Source organism: Pelodiscus sinensis, chromosome 2 (assembly GCF_049634645.1).
Source record: "Pelodiscus sinensis isolate JC-2024 chromosome 2, ASM4963464v1, whole genome shotgun sequence".
In the NCBI taxonomy this organism is placed as follows: domain Eukaryota; kingdom Metazoa; phylum Chordata; order Testudines; family Trionychidae; genus Pelodiscus; species Pelodiscus sinensis.
The window spans coordinates 72,410,631-72,433,664 of NC_134712.1; the positions used below are offsets into that span (position 1 = coordinate 72,410,631).

The 23,034-nt window shown below is 41.8% G+C and overlaps 1 protein-coding gene across 7 annotated transcripts in view; it reads left to right on the forward strand.

The window, feature by feature from the left end:
- The window catches only part of GAREM1 (GRB2 associated regulator of MAPK1 subtype 1), a 143,266-nt gene that overhangs the window by 117,584 nt on the left and 2,648 nt on the right, over positions 1 to 23,034 (forward strand). For all 7 annotated transcript variants that reach the window (XM_075920763.1, XM_075920762.1, XM_075920764.1 and 4 more), the window contains 2 exons: positions 9,118 to 10,296; positions 21,049 to 21,215. In XM_075920763.1, coding sequence (XP_075776878.1) covers positions 9,118 to 10,296; positions 21,049 to 21,215 — 1,346 coding nt within the window. The remainder of the gene's footprint in view (positions 1 to 9,117; positions 10,297 to 21,048; positions 21,216 to 23,034) is intronic.

Genomic DNA, 23,034 nt, shown 5'->3' on the forward strand with positions numbered 1-23,034 from the left:
GAATTAGCAAAACGCTAATTCGAACTAGTTTTTTAGTCTGGATGCGTTAGTTCGAATTAACTAATTCGAGCTAAGTTAGTTCGAATTAACGTTGTAGTGTAGACGTACCCTTAGTGATTTAGAAAAGGCTTTGAAATGCAATGAAGCAATTACTGCAAATGTCAAGAAGAGAGGAGTGGTCATGTAGCAGCAGGAATAAAATTTAAGGGGAGTAGGAGGTAAGGGAGATAAAAAGTATATTTAATGTTAGTAGCAATAAAATAATTCAAGAACAAGCAAGAAAGTAAAAATAACTGGGTGTGGTGGAGGAACAGAAGGTTACTTGAGTATTCTACCAGGTTAATATAATAAATCAAGGAAGCTTCCTGTTTGAGATAATAACCATAAGCAGTAGCTGAGTCAACTCCAAGGAAGATGATCTTGGAATCTGTTAGCACAATATTTGCCTATTACCAAGCTAATTGCAAGCACCTCTGGGTTTTATAATGAAATGTCTAAATACTTAAGTTTTTCCCTTTCCACTTAAAATTATTCAGAGAAATGTAAAAACGTGTGGTGCTATCATACTGCTGAAAGGTGAATTGTTGAAACAAAACTCATTCACTGAACTAATCCTTCCCCTCCCATTGCCAGGTTTTACCTTCCTACGAGTCAGGAGGGTGCATGTTCCCAGACTAAACATGTTTATAAATCAGTATTGCCAACTCCCACAGTTTTAGCCCAACTCTAAAGATACTCAGCCAGCTCAAGATTCTGGGTGTTTTACCTATCTTATGCAAACATGGTGAAAGGCACCAACATAAAAAAAATTTCTTCCTCGAAATAACCATCTAAAACCATCAATGGGGCAGAATCCTGCAAGATGGCCACCATTTCCTTGCAATCTATCTGCATGTGGAAGGAGGCTGCCCTTAATAAAATTTGCTGCCACCTTCCACTGTTCTCAGTGAGATTGAAGCCAGGCCGCCCAGGCAAAATGGCTGCCATTCTCTTGTTCAGGAGGACAAGGACTGTGAGGAACAGTAGAGGCAGTGTAACAGTTGGATGGGGAAAGAAGGGGCAGAGCAATGCAGGGAGCAAGAGGCAGAATTGGGGATGGCAGGTGGATGTTGGTGGCAGGAAGGAAGCTGACAGGGTGCAGAGGACAGTGGTGGATGGGAGAGCCGAGGGCTTAGGTGATTGTTCTTTCCGCCAATGGCAGGCAAGGGGTGAGCCCTCCAGCCAGCTAGGGAGAGACAGAATAATAGTGTTGCCAGCTCTTGCAAATTGATGGTGAGTTGTGGGAAGTTGATGCCTGTAGGAGGAGCTGCCATAATGACATGAGGCATTCCTGTGTCTGTTCCTGTTTCAGGGTTGGGTATGCAGGCAGAGCTCTGTGCGAGAACTATGAGGAAAGGACGCAGACACGCCCTTCCCCTGAGTCCTACCTACATGTTTGGTCCTGTAGCTGGGGGAGTAGGAGTGGCTCCAGAGGCAGGAAATAAGGGAGACTGGTATTGGGGAAGTGGCTGCTATTCCTGTATGTTTCATATGTCGGTATTACCATGTACCATTGATAGTTGTCATTCCACTAATTTTCTTTGATGTCTATTATCTCAATATCCTCAATTTCACGCATCTTATTATTTATCTTTGTGTATGAGTAGGGATGTGTAAGGTTAACCGGTGGGGGCTGGAGCAGCCCCCCTGCCTGTCACAGGCAGCAGGCCAGACCTGCTGCAATTAGGGGCCTTTCAGCGCGTGCGCACGCGCACACACACACACACACCCACCCACCCACCCACCCCGGGTGCACCGTAGGCAGGAGACTGTTCCAGTCCCATGGGGCCTCCTGCAGGCAGGGGGCAATCCAGAGTGGCTGGAGCAACTGGCATTTGTAGCAGGCAGGGGTGCTCCAGCCCAGCCACAGCAAGCGAAAGGGCTGATAGGCCCAGTTTAATTGATTAACCGGTTAGGGTAACTAATTAAATGGGATTTTACATCCCTAATATGGAAGCAAGCTAGCTCTGTATCTAATAACACTTGGATAACTGGCTGTAGCATGGACTCTAAAGGAATTGATTCAGTAAGGTGCTGAACACCTTTGATAAGAAAATGGGTGTCCTCAGCTCGGGCAGCATTGGGTCCATAAGTATGAGAAGTGATTGCTTAAACCAGGGGTGTCCAAACTTTTTTCAAAGAGGGCCAGATTTGATGAAGTGAACATGCGTGAGGGCCGACCATTTTGCCTGATATTCTTTGAACCATTAAAATTAAATGCAAATTAACTATTTTATGCAAAGTTTATTGCAAACGGCATACTTTTCATTTCGTCACATGGATGACAAATCTAAACAGGTGTTAAATCACTCTGCCTTTCATATCTGAAGGCCAGATGGAAAAAAAAATCCAGGAAGCTGAAATATATGTCAGGAACATTGTAAAGTACATTACATATTATTGGTAATAAAGGTTGTCTGTCAACTTTTAAGTTCAAAAAATATGAACAGGAACATAACACCAAGTATACATGTTGTGTCCAAATATATTTATAACTGATTTAGACCAACTGACATTAACTGAGATTTTACAATGTATTCATCTCAATACATATGGATTCGTTGGGGGCCATAAAAGATAGATATTGCCAAATTACCTGTGGGGCCGTATTAAACCGGAACACGGGCCGCAATTGGCCTGCAGGCCGGACTTTGGACATGCCTGGCTTAAATTGTGCTACAGGGATTTGTATTGTATATGATGATAAAGACAGCCATAGAGCAGCACAGGAGGATAAAGATTAAACCACTAGTTTTTGTGGTCATTGATAATGTGAAGTTCTTATGAACAAGTTAGTGAGAGTTTACTTTTCTCGGGATGTAGCTACAAGGGCAGAGTCACAGTAGTTAAGGTGCCTTATTTGAGAAATATAACCTTAAGGATATGTCCCCTTCTTGATTTTTTTTTTTTTTGGTTATGTTTTAACACCAGTAGCTTAATGTTTGTGTTCTGAAACAAACATTTTACATACTGTGCACTAGAATCTACCAGTGTGTCAACCATATGAATATGTTTAAAATAAGACTAAAACATCAAATGTAGGCATAACCTAGGAATAGGGGAGTTAGGTTTTCATAATTCTCTTTAAAGAATGTTGGAATTAATATGCACTACACCCACTGAGATCTTCTTCAACTTTAATTTCACCTTAATGAGGATTTTTAGGTGAGAGCTGGTTGTGTGGTCTTTTTACCTGGGAACAAATGTTCTGTGGTTCTTTTATTCTTACGACGGTTTTAGACAACAGCTGTTTGTCATTTGCCATTCAGAATGAAGTTTGCAGAGTTGCATTTTATTCAAGGACCGTATCAAACTGGAACTATGGCAAGACTCTTCTATTGTTTAGCACATCATTAGTAAAAAACAAACCTTATTTCTTAATCATCACCATGTGAACTTATGCAGTAAAGTTAATAAAACTAACTTGCAAAGAGTCTGGGTTGAAAAAAATGAATTTTGATTTATCCAATGTATTAATCATTGCACTATCATTGATTTTTAAATGCTGCTTTTCTTTTTCTGAAAGGGTATGTCTACACTACAAAGTTAATTCGAACTAACAGCCGTTAGTTTGAATTAACTTCCATAGGCGCTACACATACAAACCGCTAGTTCGAACTTAATTCGAACTAGCGGAGTGCTTAATTCGAACTAGGTAAACCTCATTCTACAAGGACTAACGCCTACTTCGAATTAAGGGCTGTGTAGCCACTTAATTTGAACTAGTGGGAGGCTAGCCCTCCCCAGCTTTCCCTGGTGGCCACTCTGGGCACCACCAGGGAAACTCTTCTGCCCCCCCTCCTGGCCCCGGAGCCCTTAAAGGGGCACGGGCTGGCTACGGTGCTTGTGCCAGGTGCAAGCCTGCCAGCACCCAGCCAGCAGACCCTGCACCTGGAACGGCATGAGCCAGCCACCTGCTGCCACCCAGCCCTCCGCCTCTTCCCGGGACCAGGTTGGTGGCTCCCAGGAGCCTGCCCGGGGCCGCAAGAGGCGGGCTCCCCCCTGGTCTAGTGCGGAGATCGTGGACCTCATCCAGGTTTGGGAGGCCTTCAACGTCCACGACCTCCGCACTAGGCACAGGACAGTGGCCGTCTAGGGCAGGATAGCTGCCAGCCTGGCCACCAAAGGCCACATGCAAACCCAGGAGCAGGTTTGCATGAAAATCAGGGTGGTCCAGTGAGACCCCCAACCCTGAGCCCTGAGCTTAGAACATAAGAACGGCCGTACTTCCACAAACAGAGGCCAGGGACACCGTCCCTACCCCCTGGCTAATAGCACTCCATGGACCTAACCTCCATGACTTTATCTAACTTCTCTTTAAACTCTGTTATAGTTCTAGCCTTCACAGCCTCCTGTGGCAAGGAGTTCCACAGGTTGACTATTTGCTTTGTGAAGAAAAACTTTCTTTTATTAGTTTGAAGCCTGCTACCCATTCATTTCATTTGGTGTCCTCTAGTCCTTATATTATGGGAACTAATGAAGAACTTTTCTTTATGCACCCCCTCCATACCACTCATGATTTTATAGACCTCTATCCTATCCCCCCTCAATCTCCTCTTTTAAACCTGCTACCCATTAAACCATTTTAAACCTGAAAAGTCCCAGTCTCTTTAGCCTCTCTTCATATGGGACCTGTTCCAAACCCCTAATCATTGTAGTTGCCCTTTTCTGAACCCTTTCCAAGGCCAAAACATCTCTTTTGAGGTGAGGAGACCACATCTGTACACAGTACTGAAGATATGGCGTACCATAGTTTTATAGTTCCCTATCTCCTTCTTCCCCTGGCTTTCCCCTTCCAGCTCCCTCCTCCCAGGTTTCCCTCTCCCCTCTCCCACCTCCTTTTCCCAGTCTCCCCAGGGGTTAATCCTCCCCTCCCCCAGTTTTGTTAAATACAGAGAGTTTCTATTTTTGAGTACACGTGTCCTTTATTTTTTACATCAGGAAGAGGGGCTAGGGAGGGTTAAGTGGAAGGAGGTGAGGGAGGAATGGGGTACGAGCCCCCGATGGGGAGGACTGGGGTGGCTCTGCGGGCTCCTCAGAGTGGAAGCTCTCCTGCAGGGTCTCCTGGATCCTGACAGCCCCCCGGATGGCAGCCTGCAGCAAGTGCAGCTGGGCTGATGGCCGAGTGCTGTGAAGTGCCAAGTGTGGGCACTCAGGGCACTCCAAGACAGGATTGCTTTGCTGTCCCTCATCGAGGTAGACAAGCAAGTGGGGAACCCTGAGAACTGTTTGTCCGGGATGGGGGTCGGGTCCCTTTAAACACAGCCCTTGGCTAGCCTGAGGCTGCAGCTCTATGCTAATTCGAATTAGTTTTTAGGCCTAGATGCACTAGTCCAAATTATCTTATTTCGAATTAACTGATTTGAATTAAGTTAGTTTGAATTAGTGCTGTAGTGTAGACATACCCAAAGAAAGGAATTGGGCATCACTGATAACTAGCATTCACTTCTGCAGAACATAGACTGCACTCTTCATTGTGAAGCCTTGGGGTTAATCACCTCAGTAGCTTAATATCTGGCTAAGTGTTTCCCGCTATTGTGAATCATTGTAGATCTCTAGGGGATTACAAATTGTCAAAAGCAGCAATTCAGCTGTTGTAGATTATAACACCTCCCTTGTGCTTTTCTTTGCTCCCACTGGTGTCCTTAAGAAAAACGTACAGTAAGAAAATACAGTGACCTCTCAAGTCTTACATTTCTCATTGTGTGCCCTGCTTCCAAACAATACACATATAATTTGTGGAAATAAACGTTCTTGCAGAAGATGACTTTTTAAGAAAGTAAGTGGGTATTCTCAACTCTCACCAGTTCCACTGAGGTCAAAATGACATCCAGTAACCAAATTCTGAATGTAACTTCCTGTGTACTGTGCTTGGAACAGTAAATTGAAATGATCTTGATGAAAATGTTGTCGTCAGAAGACTGAATGCTTTCCTTTTATGTATATCAGTGTTTCTGAATGTTGCCTGACCACTAACGTAAATTGTGAATGGGTGTTATGTACAATAAAACCCTGGTAGTTTCCTGGAGTAGGCTGATTAGTGTTGTTTAGATAATGAAGAACTTGAATAACTTCCTCTCAGGAAACACTGAAACTGGAATGCTAAGCAGACATGCTAAACATACCAAAGCACTTGTATTGAAAGCATTGTTTGTACTTGCTATAAAAAAATCTCAGAAGTAAATCACATTTTCACAAATAGGGACAAGTTGCAAATCACAACGTCCACAAGGAAAAGTGTTAGCGTTTCTCATTTAACAGATTGAAGCAACAGAATTGGTTAGTAAATTGTCTTCATTTACGTGGAGGCCGTTTGCTAACAATGTCAGATTTTGAAGCCAGGAATTGGGGCTCTACTTCTGCACATAAACCGAATTTTCTATGGTGGAAAAAGTTTTTATGCAGTTTTAAAAAAAAATCTGCATATGAAATCCCTGCTCTACATGCCCAGCCAATAATACTCTGTACCGTGTTATACAGCAGGTACCTGCAACAAGATGACAGGGTCTGCCTGAAACACTTTACTCTTCATAGAGGTGCTGCTCCAGCTAAGAAATGGCTAGCTGAATTCCATTACTACACTGAGGGCTCAACTAGACTACGTGGAAGATTGGAAAGAGGATATGTAAATTATGTGGAAATTTGCATATCTGCCGATCTCACTTTCGAAAGTGGATCTTTTGAAAGTGAAAGTAGTCTGGACACTTTTTTTTTTTTTTTTTTTTTTTTTTTTGAAAGCCGCATAAACCTCATGTTTTGAGAAGTGGCTTTTTAAAAAAGGGGATAGAGGTTGCTGGAAAAAACACATCCAGACTATTTTCACTTTCAAAAGCTGTTTTCAAAAGTGAGAGTGGAAGAAGATATGCAAATTCCAGCAGAATTTGCATATCCTCTTTCGAATCTTCCATGTAGTCTAGACATAGCCTGAGAGAAGTGGGTTTTTTTGGAAACACCCAAGTCTAAAGCAGGAAGGAATGGCTAACTAGCGAGACAGGATCTAGAGTTCAGCAGTCTTTGAACAGCCAACCATGGGCATTTTTTTTACCTTCTAGTACAGTTCCCATATTAGGAAACATTTAACCACGAATGTTACCTAAACTCTCCATTCACAGTCTTAGTAACACCAAGGGGGAAGCCCAGAGTCTGGTAGAGACAGGGGGCAGAGGTGACAGGTGGAGAATATTGGTTCTATTGCCTTAGTCTAGGGTTTTAAACCTATGAAACCTGCTACCCATTAATTTCATTTGGTGTCCTCTAGTTCTTCTATTATGGGAACTAATAAATAACTTTTCTTTATCGGCCCGCTCCACACCACTCATGATTTTATATACCTCTATCATATCCCCTCTCAGTCTTCTTTTTTCTAAACTGGAAAGTCCCAGTCGCTTGAACCTCTCCTCATATGGGACCCGTTGCAAACCCCTAATCATTTTAGTTGCCCTTTTCTGAACCCTTTCCAATGCCAAAATATATTTTTTGAGGTGAGTATACCACATCTGTATACAGTATTCAAGATGTGGGCATACCATAGTTTTATACAGGGGCAATAAGATATTCTGGGTCTTATTTTCTATCCCTTTCTTAATAATTCCTAGCATCCTAATTGCCTTTTTGACTGCAGCTGCACACTGCGTGGAAGTTTTCAGAGAACTGTCCACGATAACTGTCCACAAGATCTCTTTCCTGATTTGTCGCAGCCAAATTAGCCCCCATCATACTGTACATATAGTTGGGGATGTTTCCCGATGTGCATTACTTTACACTTATCCACATTAAATTTCATTTGCCATTTTGTTGCCCAATCACTTAGTTTTGTGAGATCTTTTTGGAGTCCCTCACAGTCTGCTTCTGTCTTGACTATCCTAAACAGTTTGGTATCATCTGCAAAGTTTACCACCTCACTGCTTACCCTTTTCTCCAGATCATTTATGAATAAGTTGAACAGGATTGGTCCTAGGACTGACCCTTGGGGGACACCACTAGTTACCCCTCTCCATTCTGGAAATTTACCATTTATTCCTACCCTTTGTTTCCTGTCTTTTAACCAGTTCTCAATCCATGAAAGGACCTTCCCTCTTATCCCATGGCAATGTAATTTACACAAGAGCCTTTGGTCAGGGACCTTGTCAAAGGCTTTCTGAAAATCTAAGTATACTATATCTACTGGATCCCCCTTGTCCGCATGTTTGTTAACCCCTTCAAAGAACTCTAATAGATTAAGCAAAATGCAGGACAATGTAGCACTTTAAAGACTAACAAGATGGTTTAATAGATGATGAGCTTTCGTGGGCCAGACCCACTTCCTCAGATCAAGTGACTTTATACAGGGGCTTGATCTGAGGAAGTGGGTCTGGCCCACGAAAGCTCATCATCTAATAAACCATCTTGTTAGTCTTTAAAGTGCTACATTGTCTTGCATTTTGCTTCAGCTACCCCAGACTAACACGGCTACATTTCTATCCCTATTCTAATAGATTAGTAAGACAGGATTTCCCTTTACAGAAACCATGTTGACTTTTGTCCAACAAATTATGTTCTTCTAAATGCTTCACAATTTTATTCCTTACTATTGTTTTGACTAATTTGCCCGGTACTGAAGTTAGATTTACCGGTCTGTAATTGCCCGGATCGCCTCTAGAGCCCTTTTCAACAGGGAAGTGTCGTAAAGCAGCAAACAGGAAAGAGAATGGGTGCCAAATAACTAAGGATACCAATATCTCCCAAATATATTTTACTGCTTTTTGGATGACTGCTATTTAAATGTGCAGAATATTTCTTTTTGTCCTTCCCTAAAAACAAGTCTTCTCTAATCAGTCCCAGATAACTCTGCTTTTTTCTCAAGCAAGACCATAGTAATGTATGATGCACATTAGTAGTTTTACTTTTTTGAAGATTTTCATGATAAAATCCTTGTTGAGACTATTCAGAAGTTATTCAGTCAAAAATAATTTACAGTTCTTACTAGATGTAATCTCCCATCCTACTATCTAACCCCACCTAAATAAATGTGGTATGAGTTCAGATACTGTCTACACTGTTCCAGGAAAAAGTATTTTTATTTGTTTGTTTGTATTGCAGGTGGCTTCAGGTGAGTGCAATGAAGATACAGAGGTTTATAATATCACCCTGTGCACTGGGGATGAGCTCACTTTAATGGGACAAGCGGAAATTCTCTATGCAAAAACTTCCAAGGAAAAGTCCCGACTCAACACCATCTTCAAAAAAATTGGGAAACTTAATTCCATCAGTAAACTGGGCAGAGGCAAAATGCCATGTCTCATCTGCATGAACCATAGGACCAATGAAAGCATTAGCCTTCCTTTCCAGTGCAAGGGCAGATTTAGCACTCGCAGTCCACTTGAGCTACAGATGCAAGAAGGTGAGCATACAATTCGCAATATAGTAGAAAAAACAAGGTTGCCTGTTAATGTAACTGTGCCAAGCCCTACACCAAGAAACCCTTATGACTTGCATTTTATCCGTGAGGGGCACAGATACAAATTTGTCAACATTCAAACCAAGACTGTGGTGGTTTGTTGTGTGCTACGTGGTAACAAAGTTATTCCAATGCATTTTCCCTTGCACTTGACTCTTCCAAAGTTTAGCCTCCCAGAAAGCCTTGTGAAAGGAGAGCTATGGCATGAAACTTTGGTCCAGCACTGGTTCAATATCTGCCAGGAACAGTTTGACATAGATGAATATTCCCGTGCCGTGCGAGATGTGAAAACGGACTGGAATGAAGATTGTAAGAGCCCTAAGAAAAGTCGGTGTACTGGGCACAATCATGTGCCCAGTTCTCTCAGCTATGCCCGGGATGAACTAACGCAGTCCTTTCACCGGCTGTCAGTTTGCGTTTATGGAAACAACTTACATGGAAATAGTGAGGTGAACCTTCATGGGTGCAGAGACTTGTGTAGCGAATGGGCCCTGTTTCCTCATGATGCTCTTCAATATCAGGACTCTGGTGATAGTAGCAGTGACTACCTTTTTCCTGAAGTTAGTGAAGAATCAATGTTTCTACCTGCAAAATCAGAACTCCCTTATGAAGAACTGTGGCTGGATCAAGAGTCTGGGAAGCCCAACGATCAGCCTCTTACTCGCTCTTTAAGTGAAAAAACCAAATGTGATAATTACAGAAGTTCTTTCCGATCAAAGTGCGGTACAGCATCTGTTCCTCTACCTGGAACGCTAGCAGCAGCAACAAAACCTTCAGATGTTTCCCTACCTCCGCCTCCAGTGCCTCCCAAATCAGAAGCTGTAAGTCAGTGTTAATTATTTATTTTTAACTGAGAGTGTTCTTGTCAAGACTGTTGGGCAAGACCCAATCTTGAGATGGGAAAGGAAGGGAGAAATGTGTACTGTAATCTGATCCTTACCAAATTGTACCGTAGGATTGATCTTAAAACAAATTAACTACTAACAGTTAATCCCTTCTGGGTTTTTTGGATTTATATTGCATTAGTTACTGCTCCTACACATAAGGATTCTCAGATCCTAAATGATCCCTTTGCTTTTCCTATTATACCTTTCCTTCAATGCCTCGCATTTTGTTCAAGCTTCTTGTGGCTGAAGTATGTTGGACATGATTCCATTCAGAATACTGTGAAGCCATCCTCAATTCAGACAGATTGCTACACAGTGATACTTCAGTATTTTCAATGTGTATCTTGTGTTAATAGTTTCAAATTTAAGTGAATTATTAATAGTGATAAAATGACTGTAGATTATTTTCTCTTCCATTATAAGATTGGCTATATTTTGGAGTATATTTAAATCATCCTCAATTCCAGCACCTACCAAACCAAGACCAATTTGATCCCTGGGTAAATTCCCCTCTGCCTCTTAGGAAAGTTCAAGGCAAACTGGGCAAGGTATTTGAGAGAGAGTTGAGAAGTCCAGGAGACCTTTGCTTTTGAGACTTTTAACAAACATGGTTTGATCAAAAGTCATGTGTCTAAAACAGCTGCCTAGGAATTCCAAATTTGGCAAGTAATAGATTGGTTTTAGTGAAGACAGATGCCTTGAGCTAATTCTGGATTTCTTTAAGGCGAAAGTGTTGTTTATTAAAAGGAGCTTACATTTCACGTTGGATCCCTGCAGAGTTCTTAGTTTATAAGGCTTGATTACTTTTGTACTCTGTAGTAGTTATTCCCCCTTCTAATACTCCCCTGGAATTTGTTTAAAAATCCAGGGAGGTGAAGCTACAGATACTTCTGCCTCTGGGCCTCACACTTTAGGGGCTCCCTCAATCTCCTTAAATAGGCTTGGACGGAGATGATAATCTTAGATGGGTTGCTGTGACTGCAACTTTCTTAAAGGTTTTTTAAAATAAAAAACATTCTTAGCCAACAGGCTCTGATTTAGGAATTAATGCAAAATCTGAATGCCTTAAACCTATCCTAGGTGCTTTTCTAACCTCTTTTCAAGGTTAACTAATGAAGAAAATTTTACCCAATTTAAACATCTTGGCTGTGTCTAGACTGGCCAGTTTCTCTAGAAAATCAGCCGCTTTTCCGGAAAAACTTGCTAGCTGTCTACACTGGCCGCTTGAATCTCCACAAAAGCACTGACTTCCTACTGTAAGAAATCAGTGCTTCTTGCAGAAATACTATTCTGCTCCCGTTCAGGCAAAAGTCCCTTTTGCGCAAAGCTTTTGCGCAAAAGGGCCAGTGTAGACAGCTGAGATTTGTTTTCTGCAAAAGAGCCCCAATTGCGAAAATGGCGATCGGGGCTCTTTTGCAGAAAAGCACATCTAGATTGGCACGGATGCTTTTCCGCAAAAAGTGCTTTTGCGGAAAAGTGTCCGTGCCAATCTAGACGCTCTGTTCCGAAAATGCTTTTAACGGAAAACTTTTCCGTTAAAAGCATTTCCGGAAAATCATGCCAATCTAGACGCAGCCCTTCTGAAAAAGAACCCAAACTCTCCCCCCATTCAACCTCTCCATCCCCAAACCCTTTGCATATGCACACCTGAGAATATACATATCCACTTGCACATAGTGGTAATACATTATAAACTGTGGGAGCAGTGACAGTGCCGGGGAAGTTCATATAAAGAATTGTAGTGCCAGGATGAGGCCCTCCTGAAAATCAGTACCCATCCTCAAGCTGGAACTGCAGCGTTATATAGTCTGTAAACATAACCCCAAGAGTTGCACTGACAGACAGTTGGAGATGCAATATTAAAGTATCTTGACAATGCAACATACGTTGTCAAAACAAGTGGCCATGCCAGCTTCTGTTGCATTCGAAACAGGAGTCAAATGAGCTTCCTGGAAAGAACATAAATCCATAGGAACAGGGTAGATTGGAACTTCACTTCTTATTAAACAGTGTGCAGTTACTCTGAAACTTGGTATTTTACAGTGCTAAATAAAAGCACATTAAATACAGAAACCTTAATTCAGTATTATTCTGGGTTAGTACGACTGAGTTTGGTTGATATTTCCATGAATGTTGCCTTTTAAAGTTTTCTTCAAAGTGTGTCTTAGTGATGTCTGTCTTAGCAAGGCGTATGTGAATAATTTGTGGCTGAGCAAAGTAAGTGATTTTTAGTATATTGGAACCAATTTCTGATAAAGTTATTAATATACATTTTCAGACAGGGCTGAGTGCAACCTCACAAAAACTTGTGTTTCCATACATCAGATAATTAATTAGAATCAGTTTTGTTCCTTTCTGGAATAGCTTTAGAAAGAACATCAGCCACCTACTGACTTCATCAGTGTGCGAGGGTTGAAAAGATGTTTGTTCCATTTCCATGAATAGTATTTATAGAGTTCAGTAGCTGCTAGTGAACATACAGTTTTATCATCACTCCCTTAAAATGACATTCCATAGTATTTCTCCATCAAACTTGGCTAATGCTTATACTTCTGAATACACAAAATGTATAATATACATGTAAAAGGGGAAAAAAGCTTGTGTGACATTTAACTATTTAGAAGTTTGACCTTTTTTCATCTACAAGATTATCAAAAGACTTTAATACTTTGTGAAAACACTATAATGTATTTTCTAAACATTGTATTAGAAAAATTGTGATTGTGAAAACAAATAACTCAATATAAAGGCCTATAAATAGGAAGTTGTCAGTCCTAAAAGACTTAATGCGGGATAGATTCTCTGATTTTTTTATTTTTTAAGCCTGTGAAGAACAAGTCAAGTTTGTATAAACAAAAAACGTTGAAAAAATATATTTAGGAAACGCTGATGTATTTCAAGCGGAGACCCCTGTTCATTTGATTTTAGCCATGATTTTTATCTTACTTTTAAAACTGTAGATGGGTTATATTCTGTGTCATGGATAAATGTTTCAGAAGCTCTGATGTCACTTAGTGCTTCTGAAAATTTTACCCCAAGAAGTTACAATGTCTGTAGACTGAAACTCTGGCAAACCAGGTACCTTTTTATGCCAAGGCCCTAGCTTTCAACTGAACAGTGACACATACATAGCTGGAACCTGTCTCTCTCACCTATGTTAGCATTGTTAAAATAGGTATTAGAATTAAAAAATGTGTTTTAGATTTTATGGAATGCATATAAGTTGCCGCATGCACTAATCTCATTTATAATTTCTATATCCCAGTGTGTGCATTGTAATCCTCTGTAAATTACCAGACAGGAGAGAAGCATTAACTAGTGCAGTGATACTCCAACCACAGTGGTTCAGGTACCACATCACCAACCCACATTACCCAAAAGAGCCACAGTAGTGTGAATTAATTGTTTCATTTACTGTCTATATCGATATCTCACAGCAAAATGACGAAGAATCATTACTTTATCAATTACAATTGGCTAACAACAAAGTAAAAATATTCTGACTTGTTAATAATGAAATCACAATACTTACAGGGGCAGACAAGATACCGTCTGTGGGCCAGATTTGGCCTGCCAAGCTGCTGGATCCAGCCCATGCACTGCCCCGCCAGGATCCTCAGGCACACGCTAGCCAGCCACTTCAGAGCAGCCCCACGTCACTGCTCCTGTGTCTTTGTGCTCCAGGTGTCGGGGGGGGGGGGGGGGAAGGAGGAGTTTTTGCAAAAACGGCCAATAGGAGCTGAGAGCAAGGTTCCCTCTAAGATGTGCGGTAGCACGGCTCTGCAGCTGCTTAATGAGCCCCATCCAGCCAGGGGTTCAGGGCTCCGCGATTGGTGCTGCCTGGCTGGGGGAGGGGCACTTCTCCCTCAGTGACAGCAGCAGCTCCCTACTGAGGACAGAGCAGCAAATCTCTCCTAGCCGGTAGCCAGTCTTTTCCCTGCTCTGTGCTCTGCAGGCAACTGCTGCTGTTGCTGAGGGAGAAGTACTCCTCCCCCAGCCAGGCAGGTCTGTTTGCGGAGTCCTGGGCACCTGGTGGGACAGGGATCATTAAGCAGCTGCGGGGCCCTGTTGTGGAGCAGCTTTGAGGGAATCTTGGCTGAGTGATTTTGCTGGGGGCAGAGGCAGTGTGCAAGCCCTTCCTCTCCCCCATCACCCAGAGCAAAGCCATTTTGAGCACCCTGGGGCTGCAGTAGGCAGGCAGCCTACTTCAGGGTCCTGCAGGGCTTCTGGCTAGGAGCTGCTTAGATAAGTGCCTCCCGGCCACAGCCTGCCTCTGGCACCTCAGCCCTGCCCCAGGTCACCCCCAAACCCTCTGTACCCCCTCCAGGTCACAACTCCCTCCCAGACTCTGCAGACCCTCCTACACCCCTTTCCTAGACCAGAATCCATTTCTGTACCCAGACCCTGCACCCCAATCCCGTGCCCCAGGTCATGATCCCCTCCTTCAAACTCCCCCTCACTTATACCCTCTGCTGCACCCCAGTCCCTGAGCTCCCATTTGCACCTAACCCCACATCCCCTCCACAGAAAAGTGTGGCCCTTGACCACTTACCAGAATCTTGGAGTGGCCCCCTCCCCCCATCAAAAATAATTGCCCATCCCTGGTTTAATATTTGCTGCAGAGAGCTGCAAAGAGCCGTCTGTGAAGGAGATGCATTAAGGAGCCACTTGCAGCTCACAAACTTTAGTCTGAGTATCACTGAACTAGTGTGAAATACCAGTCTTCAGTAGTAGGTGTTATTTCCTGCTTAACAAAGGCCTTTGAACACTAGATTAATTATTGTGGAACATCAGAGGACAAAAGACTTCCTTGATTGCAATCCTCCCACCATGAAGAGGAAATGTGCACAGTCAATTGCTTCCATCAACCAAACTACAGCTCATATCAAGGGAATCAAACAAAACCCATAACAAAAAGAAATTAAATCTCTATGCTGTTTGGACACTGGGGAGGGCGAGGCTTTCGAGGCAAAAGATCTCCAGGATTTAGCCCGAGCTAGCACTAACGGACATATTAGAAAATGGTTTATCAAAGAAAATTCTGTTACCTTTTGAAACTTGAGACTGTAACTCATATATGTTTCCCTGCTATAACCCCTGTAAATAACTCCTATTCCTTTTCCTAGTTAATAAAGGTTTAGGTAATATATTATAGGATTGGCCGCAAGGAATATCTTTTGATGTGAGATCTAGGGCACAGTTGACCTGGGATAAGTGACTAGTCCTTTGGGACTGGGAGTAAAATGAATACTGTTGTGATTTTTTTTTGGTGTAAGGGACCATCTATCACAGAGTCAGATTGCCCAGGTGACAAGCTAGACAGGAGTATCCAAGGGGACTGATTATGACTCCATGGTTAAGTTGCTATGGTCATTGCCTGAGGAGTTTACACTGGACATGTGATTGGTGAAATTGAAGTATAAGAACTCTTGGCCAGTTTGCAGTTTGTGCCCAGTGTCATGGCTCCTTCCCCACTCTGGCATGATAAATGCAGAAGTGGGGGCCAGCAAGTGTACCCCAAAGCCTTATCTACCAGGCTTTGGTATCAAACTCCCCCCAAAATCTTAAAAACCTAGATCTTGGGAATAAAACTTCCACTGTCACCACCCAAATGTTGATAAAGAAATCAGGGGAAAGATCATTTGGGAAATCTTACCCCTAAAATAAAAATCAAGGCACACAATTAACCACTGCCAGGTTAATAAAAAGAAAAGAAAGAACTTTTATTATTACAACAATATTCCTGTTGCAAACATAATGACTAGATAGGGAGGTAACAAAATATACTCATGGAGAAACTCCATGGGCCTAGAACTTAGTTACAAAGAAAAGCCAAAACATCTTTTAAGCAGTGCCAGATCTCAGATCCCATACCCAATCCATAAAACAATAAAACCTAACGAAACTACCTAAACTTTACCCTACTTACAGAAAATGAAGAATGGTGTCTTGGAGAGAGAGAAGCAAAATGCAGGACAATGTAGCACTTTAAAGACTAACAAGATGGTTTATTAGATGATGAGCTTTCGTGGGCCAGACCCACTTCCTCAGATCAAATAGTGGAAGAAAGTAGTCACAACCATATATACCAAAGGATACAATTAAAAAAAATGAACGAATATGAAAAGGACAAATCACATTGCAGAACAGAAGGGGGATGCGGGGGGGGTGGGAAGGGGGAGGAAGGAAGGTAAGTGTCTGTGAATTGCTGATATTAAAGGTAGGGAGAGTGGGATGTTTGTGAGTTAATGGTATTACAGGTGATAATTGGGGAAACTGTCTTGGTAATGGGTGAGAAAGTTCAAAGTCTTGTTAAGTCCTTGGTGATAAGTGTCGAATTTTAACATGAATGACAGTTCAGAGGATTCCCTTTCAAGTGCAGATGTAAAAGGTCTTTGTAGCAGAATGCAGGTGGCTAAGTCATTTAGAGAGTGTCCTTTCTGGTTAAAGTGGCAAGAAACTGTTTTCTCTTTGTGATCTTGTCTGATATCTGTTTTGTGGGCATTAATCCTTTGGCGAAGTGTCTGAGATGTTTGTCCAATGTACATAGCAGACGGACACTTTCGGCACATGATAGCATAGATTATATTTCTGGATGCGCAGGAATATGTGTTCTTGATCTTATAACTTACTTGGTTAGGTCCAATAATGGTATCAGCAGAATGAATATGTGGACAAAGCTGGCAACGGGGTTTGTTGCAAGGGAAGGTACCAGGGTTGGTATTAGTGTGGTATGTCCTGTGGTGGTTGGTAAGAATCATCTTGAGGTTAGGTGGTTGTCTATATGAGACTATGGGTCTGTCTCCCAGAGCCTCTTTGAGTATGGTATAGACATGCTTGTCCCTCTCTGTAGCTGCAGAGAACTCCCAGAGAGACAAAAAGGAGAAAAGAAAAAACCCAAATTCCTTTGTCCCAGTTTGAAAAGTCCCACCTACATTCCTATTGGTCACTCCACCTGGCTAGGTGTAGTTAACCCCTTAATCCCCAGCCTGCTGGCTAACCCTCATAATCATGACACCCAGCTTCTTAAGTGTGCCCTCAGGTTTGAGCCTCAGGAACACAGCTTGACATACGTCCAATTCTGCCATCCGCCGTGTGGGTGGATCTCCTTTATAGGCCATAAGGCTCCGTACAGGCACAGAGAGCTGTCAGCATGGAGTTCAGTGCAAGACGAGCTTACACTGTGACTTTTTAAAAAGGTAGGGTAGAGTATCTGTCTGCATGCAGCCAGGTGTCCAGTGTAAAAGATTGTGCTGCAGGTGGGCAATTCAGGTATTGAGGCTGAAGGGAGGGGACGACTCTTAATCAGGAATCATCATGGATTCCTAATTCTCTGCAGCATAAGGTCTGGGGTAGGCTTTCCCAACCTATGGGTCGGGACCCAAATATGGGTCGCTATTACATTTCCAAAGAATCGCCAGGTATCTCCCCAGGAGGCTCTTAAGGAGCCATTCACACATTTTTTGAATTGCCCTGGGTCACCAACTCTTCCTGAATTATCAAAATGGGTCCCCATCTGGAAAAGGTTGGAAACCGCTGGTCTGGAGTATGAGTGTGGCAGGTCTGAAATAATGAAGTATGGGATTCCTGAGGACTTTTGAGAACTGATTATAAACAAGCTATTTTGTCTAGCCCTAGCAAAGCAAACACATGCAACTAGCTAATTTGACCAGTTCTGTTGACCAGTAGTTAAAAGAAATGAGAGAATAAAAAGTGGTTACCTACCTATAACTGTTGTTCTTCAAAGTATGATGCAGATGATACAGAGGCAAGAGGGGGCTGCGTGTAACCATGAAGGTTAACCAATGAGCCTAGAGTAATTGGTAAACTGGGTACATGGGTACATGTTCACATCCCTAATCCGTTTTAATGCTCATGAAATTTGAGCCGGACCTAGTGAAAGTATTCCCCCAAGTTCTGATCAGTCTAACCTGTAACTTTCAGTCCCAACTTCTTACTGTGCTAAGTTTTATGGAAGCTGAGCCCAGGTATTTTATGGTGGTCCTGTGATGTGAACAAGTTGAGACAGCAAACTACTATTGTTTGTGGCTTTAACCTGAATTTGACATAGGATGATGTAGGTGACCTGTATTAAGCGTATTTCATTGTGCCAATCTCTCACGCTCTTTCAAGTAAAAAATTTTGTAACCCCAACTGCTCCGTATGTACAATGAACTGCACTGAATGTCCTGTCCCTGACCCCAAAGGCACGTTCCATAGTATGCCATATTAATGTTGCTTAGTCTGACTTCGTTTTTTGAAGTCCCTAGGCATTCTTGGGGGGAACAGCACTAAAATGGTTGAAGAGTTTTATGCCTCAATTCAATAACAAATGTAGGTAAAATTGATTCCAACTTTTTAGAGAGAGCAAGAGTCCTTAGAGTCAGATTTATTTCAGCATTTCATGCTATTGGGCATTTCCTGTGATTTTTAACTTTCCCTGAATTGAGAAAGGAATGTACTGAAATGTCCCCGTCCCTGATTTCCTTTTTTACATAAGTATTAAAAGGGTTGCTGCATTTGAGGAAACACTAAAGTAAATTGCAAGTTTCCTTTTTTTAAAATAAATTAAATCACTTTAAACGCTAATTGCATGTTACAGTGTTGCTGTAAGTTCAGCAGTGTTCCTAAACTTAGAAATCCAGTGTCTATCTAAAAGGAGAATTTCCTTTGCTCAGTTACATATTTAAAATAAACTGGATACAGTATATGAAGGGCCAAATATTACCTGTAGTAGGAGTCATTACAAATATGTACGAGTAACAAATATTTCTTTTGCTTGAAATCCACCTTAACAGGATGAGTTTGTATTTTATCAGGCTCTCTCCCTCATACTTTAGTCCATTTGTGTTACATAAGTGGTGGTGATCTTACTCTCTGAATTCTCTCTCTCTTTCTCTTCCCTCTTCCCTTGGTCCCAAACACTGAGTCTTTAGCTATTTCCAACTCCCTTTTTGAGCTTGGGAGCTTGAGTCCATTTTCACTTGACACCACAAATAGAAGAAAAAATATTTATGTCCATTTGTAAATGTACATATAATATAGTGTGATGAGTCACTTTTAGGGGTTACATAGGTTCTCTCAATGCTTGGCTTCTAAAATACATCTGGATTTTGGTAAAACTAAAATCAAGAACTCTCTGTTAGACCCAAACTATAATATATCTGTAATGACATGTATTATTATTATTATTTTATTATTATAAACCTAAACGCCCATTGGGCGGAATCAGTGAAGACTGAGAAGAAGGGTATATTAGTTATCGGGCAGACCTAGTATTAGGTCAACCAGGGTGTTTGTATTTTAGTGGCTTCAGAGGGTAGCCGAGTTAGTCTGTAACTAGAAAAACTTAAAAAGCAACGAATAATCTAGTAGCACTTTAAAGACTAACAAAACATGCAGATGGTATCATGAGGTCATCTGAAGAAGTGGGTTGTGCCCACGAAAGCTCATGATACCATCTACATGTTTTGTTAGTCTTTAAGGTGCTACTAGACCAGTGTTTCTCAACCTGTGGTTACAAGTACCCTTAGGGGTACTTGAGAGAAGTCTGGGGGGGTACATCAACACAACTGAAATTTGGAGAAAACTGAATTTTTATTTTAAGTTTTGTACTTTTTGCACCCAAAAATTTCATCGCCCACCCGGCTACGATTGTTATTTAAACAAATGTGTTGCAATGGTAGAAAAAATGTTGTGTGTCTGCAAACTGTAGGTATGGGGGGGTACTTTTTTAAAGGGGTACTTTATTTAAAAAAAAAAGGTTGAGAAACACTGTACTAGACTATTCTTTGTTTAAGTTTTTGTACTTTAGTGGTTAAGGATAGCAAGGAAGGCACAATTGATTACTATGCGCCCTCTGCTGGCTGGCAAAAAAACTTCTGCATATTTTCCATGAAGACCACTAAATCAAAAATGCAAGAGAAAGCTGCAAAAAGTGAAAATGGCAACCAAAATCAAGTGTCAGATATCCTAACTAGCGTGTTTCAGTTCCATAGTGCTAATACATCTGCTCTGGAGTGTTAATCAAATGCATCCTATGGTATGTAGGACATACAGTAGCAGAAATGTCTGAGGGGTAGCCGTATTAGTCTGTGACTTAAAAAAATGAGTAGTCCTGTGGCAGAGACTAACAAAAATATATATAGTATCATGAGTGATAGAAGGTGGGAATTAGCCCAGGATATGGTGGCCTTCTCAGTATTAATCATAAACTGTCCTAAAGCATTAAACCCTATTTAAATATTTTCACTTCCCATCTTAGGAAGGAACATTACAAGTAACTAAACTGTGTTAGCAAACAGATTATTTCAATGACTCATTAACCTGAAGTACACTCAATACCTGAAATATTCAGACTAAACTTCTACGCTACTTAAAGTTTCCTTTAAATACATTTCAGTCTTAGCTCCTCTTGAATGAACAAATATAAAACTAGGGAAATAAGAGCCTGAAAACATACACCAGTAATAAGACCTGGCTGCAAACCTCATGTAAATAATTGTCTCCGTAAGGCAGAGATCTTCTGTTTGGCAATGATGTATTATTTACCGCTAATGTTTTCTTCTCCTTCCTTCCTTTTTATTTCCTTCCAAGGTACAAACCTGAACTTACAGGTTCCATCTGTCGCAGAATGGTGTTGCCAGGATTCTTAAGCTATTTGCTAAATGTTCTTTTCTAATATAGGTAAGAGAGGAATGCAGGCTCCTCAATGCTCCACCTGTTCCACCTCGAAGTTCAAAGCCCTTGTCCACCAGTCCTTCCATTCCTCCTCGCACAAGCAAACCAGCCCGGCAGCAGACTCGCTCTCCGAGTCCTACTCTGTCCTACTATTCTTCAGGACTGCACAACATGTATGTGTTTGAGCTTTTAAATTAAAATACATCCCTCTATAGTTACCATGGTTTGTCTATGAACTTTGATATTTTTAACTGTTCTGGCAGACTATTTTGAAACTATTATGACCATTTTTTTAACGTTTTCCTGTCAATATATGATGCATGTTGGTGTCACAGCTTTGTGTTAAGGATTAACTTGGCAAAGTAGCTCTTTTTTAAATATTCAAAGGAAAGCAAACTTATATAAGCTGAAACTTAGTTTATTTTGCAGTAAGTGAAAATTATTTCTTAATTATTGCATACATTATCAGAGGTATGCAAGGCACAAGATAGAGAATCTGTCCTAAGTTTCTAGGGCAATCACATAAAATTCTATATAATGCTCAATTGAAAACACAGCCTTTGAAGAGAATGTTAAGACTTTGTGGCTTAAAAATGCAAGCCCGAGAATGCTACATGTAGCTTGTATGTGCAACCTTTACTCTGTGAAAAAATTAATTTTAATATCCTAGCAAAATTTTTATCATCACTCTTGTTTTGTACATTGCTCTTGAACATTTTTATGGAAGTATATTTATTAAGGTTCAGGTAGTAAATTGTGAAGTTAATTTATGTTGAAATTACCTTGCTAATTCAGACTAGTAGTGTGGTCCCAGTGTTGGGAACCATGCAGCAGGCAAATTATGAATAGCCCATAGTTGTTCTCCTGGACTTCCCTTGTTAGAAGTCAGTATATGCCATTAAGCATGAAGATGGATGTACCCATTTCAAAAAACAGATCTAACAACTGAATGTTCTCACTGTTCATATACACATCTAAAGATCTCATCCTGGACCCCTTTAAGCCCTGTGGCACTGAGTTCCAACTGGGTTGTTTGTTGTGGGTAGGAAAGGGTATTAATAAACATCTTCAGTGAATTTATTTCCATTTTTTAAAAGGTCATTAGATAGTCCCTTGTTCTTGTATCGTGGCAGAAAGTAAAAAGAAGTAAGGAATCCACTTCCCCTGTCGTGTGCATTTTGTACACCCCTGTCATGCTCTCTTACTAACTATCCCTCTAACCTAGACTGGCCTTGAGCTGGATTCTCTCTTCTGCTGACAGGCCTGCTGACGGGGCAGGAGCAGGGAGAAACTGGGGCGCAAAGAAGGCAACTGGTACAGGGCCTGGTAATTCAAAAAGGCCCAGGGTGACAGTTGCAACAGCATTGGCCAGAACCCCTGGGCCATTTAAATTGCCGCTGGAGCGCCATACAGCATGCTGCAAGCAGTGCTGAGGGCTGGGGGAGCGGGGGGAGGTGCCACAGTCAGAGTGGTGTTGAGGGCTGGCTGCCTCAGCCCCGCCCTTTCCTCCAGAGGCCTTGCCCCTCCGGGGTTCATAGAGTTGGGCCCCCCAGCATCTTGCTCGGGGGTCCGGAATAGCTATCAGCCCCTTGTCTGCTGAGACCACTTTGCATAGCCTAAGTGGCACTAAATGCTCTTAAAACAGCAGGAGATGAACAGTGGAAAATGACCCTGAAGTACAGGGGTGCTCTCTCCTGTCGTAAACCTGCCACCTATATTAGCTGCCCCCACCCCCTTACATCTAGTGCACAGAGAAGAGGTGGTGAAGGGGGTCAGAGGCAGAATAGGGAGAAGAGAGGAGGAACACTGAGGAGGATTTCCGCTGTGCCTGATCCTCCAATGGTGTAAGTTAATGCTACCTCTGTGCAGCTATAATGTGTGCGAGGGAGGCATGATCCTAAATCAGTGAGCAGAGCTGGCTCTCTGCAGCCATTTTCTCCACTCTGTCTTAGCACTCAATACCTTTATAAAATGCCATCGTATTTTTGCTGT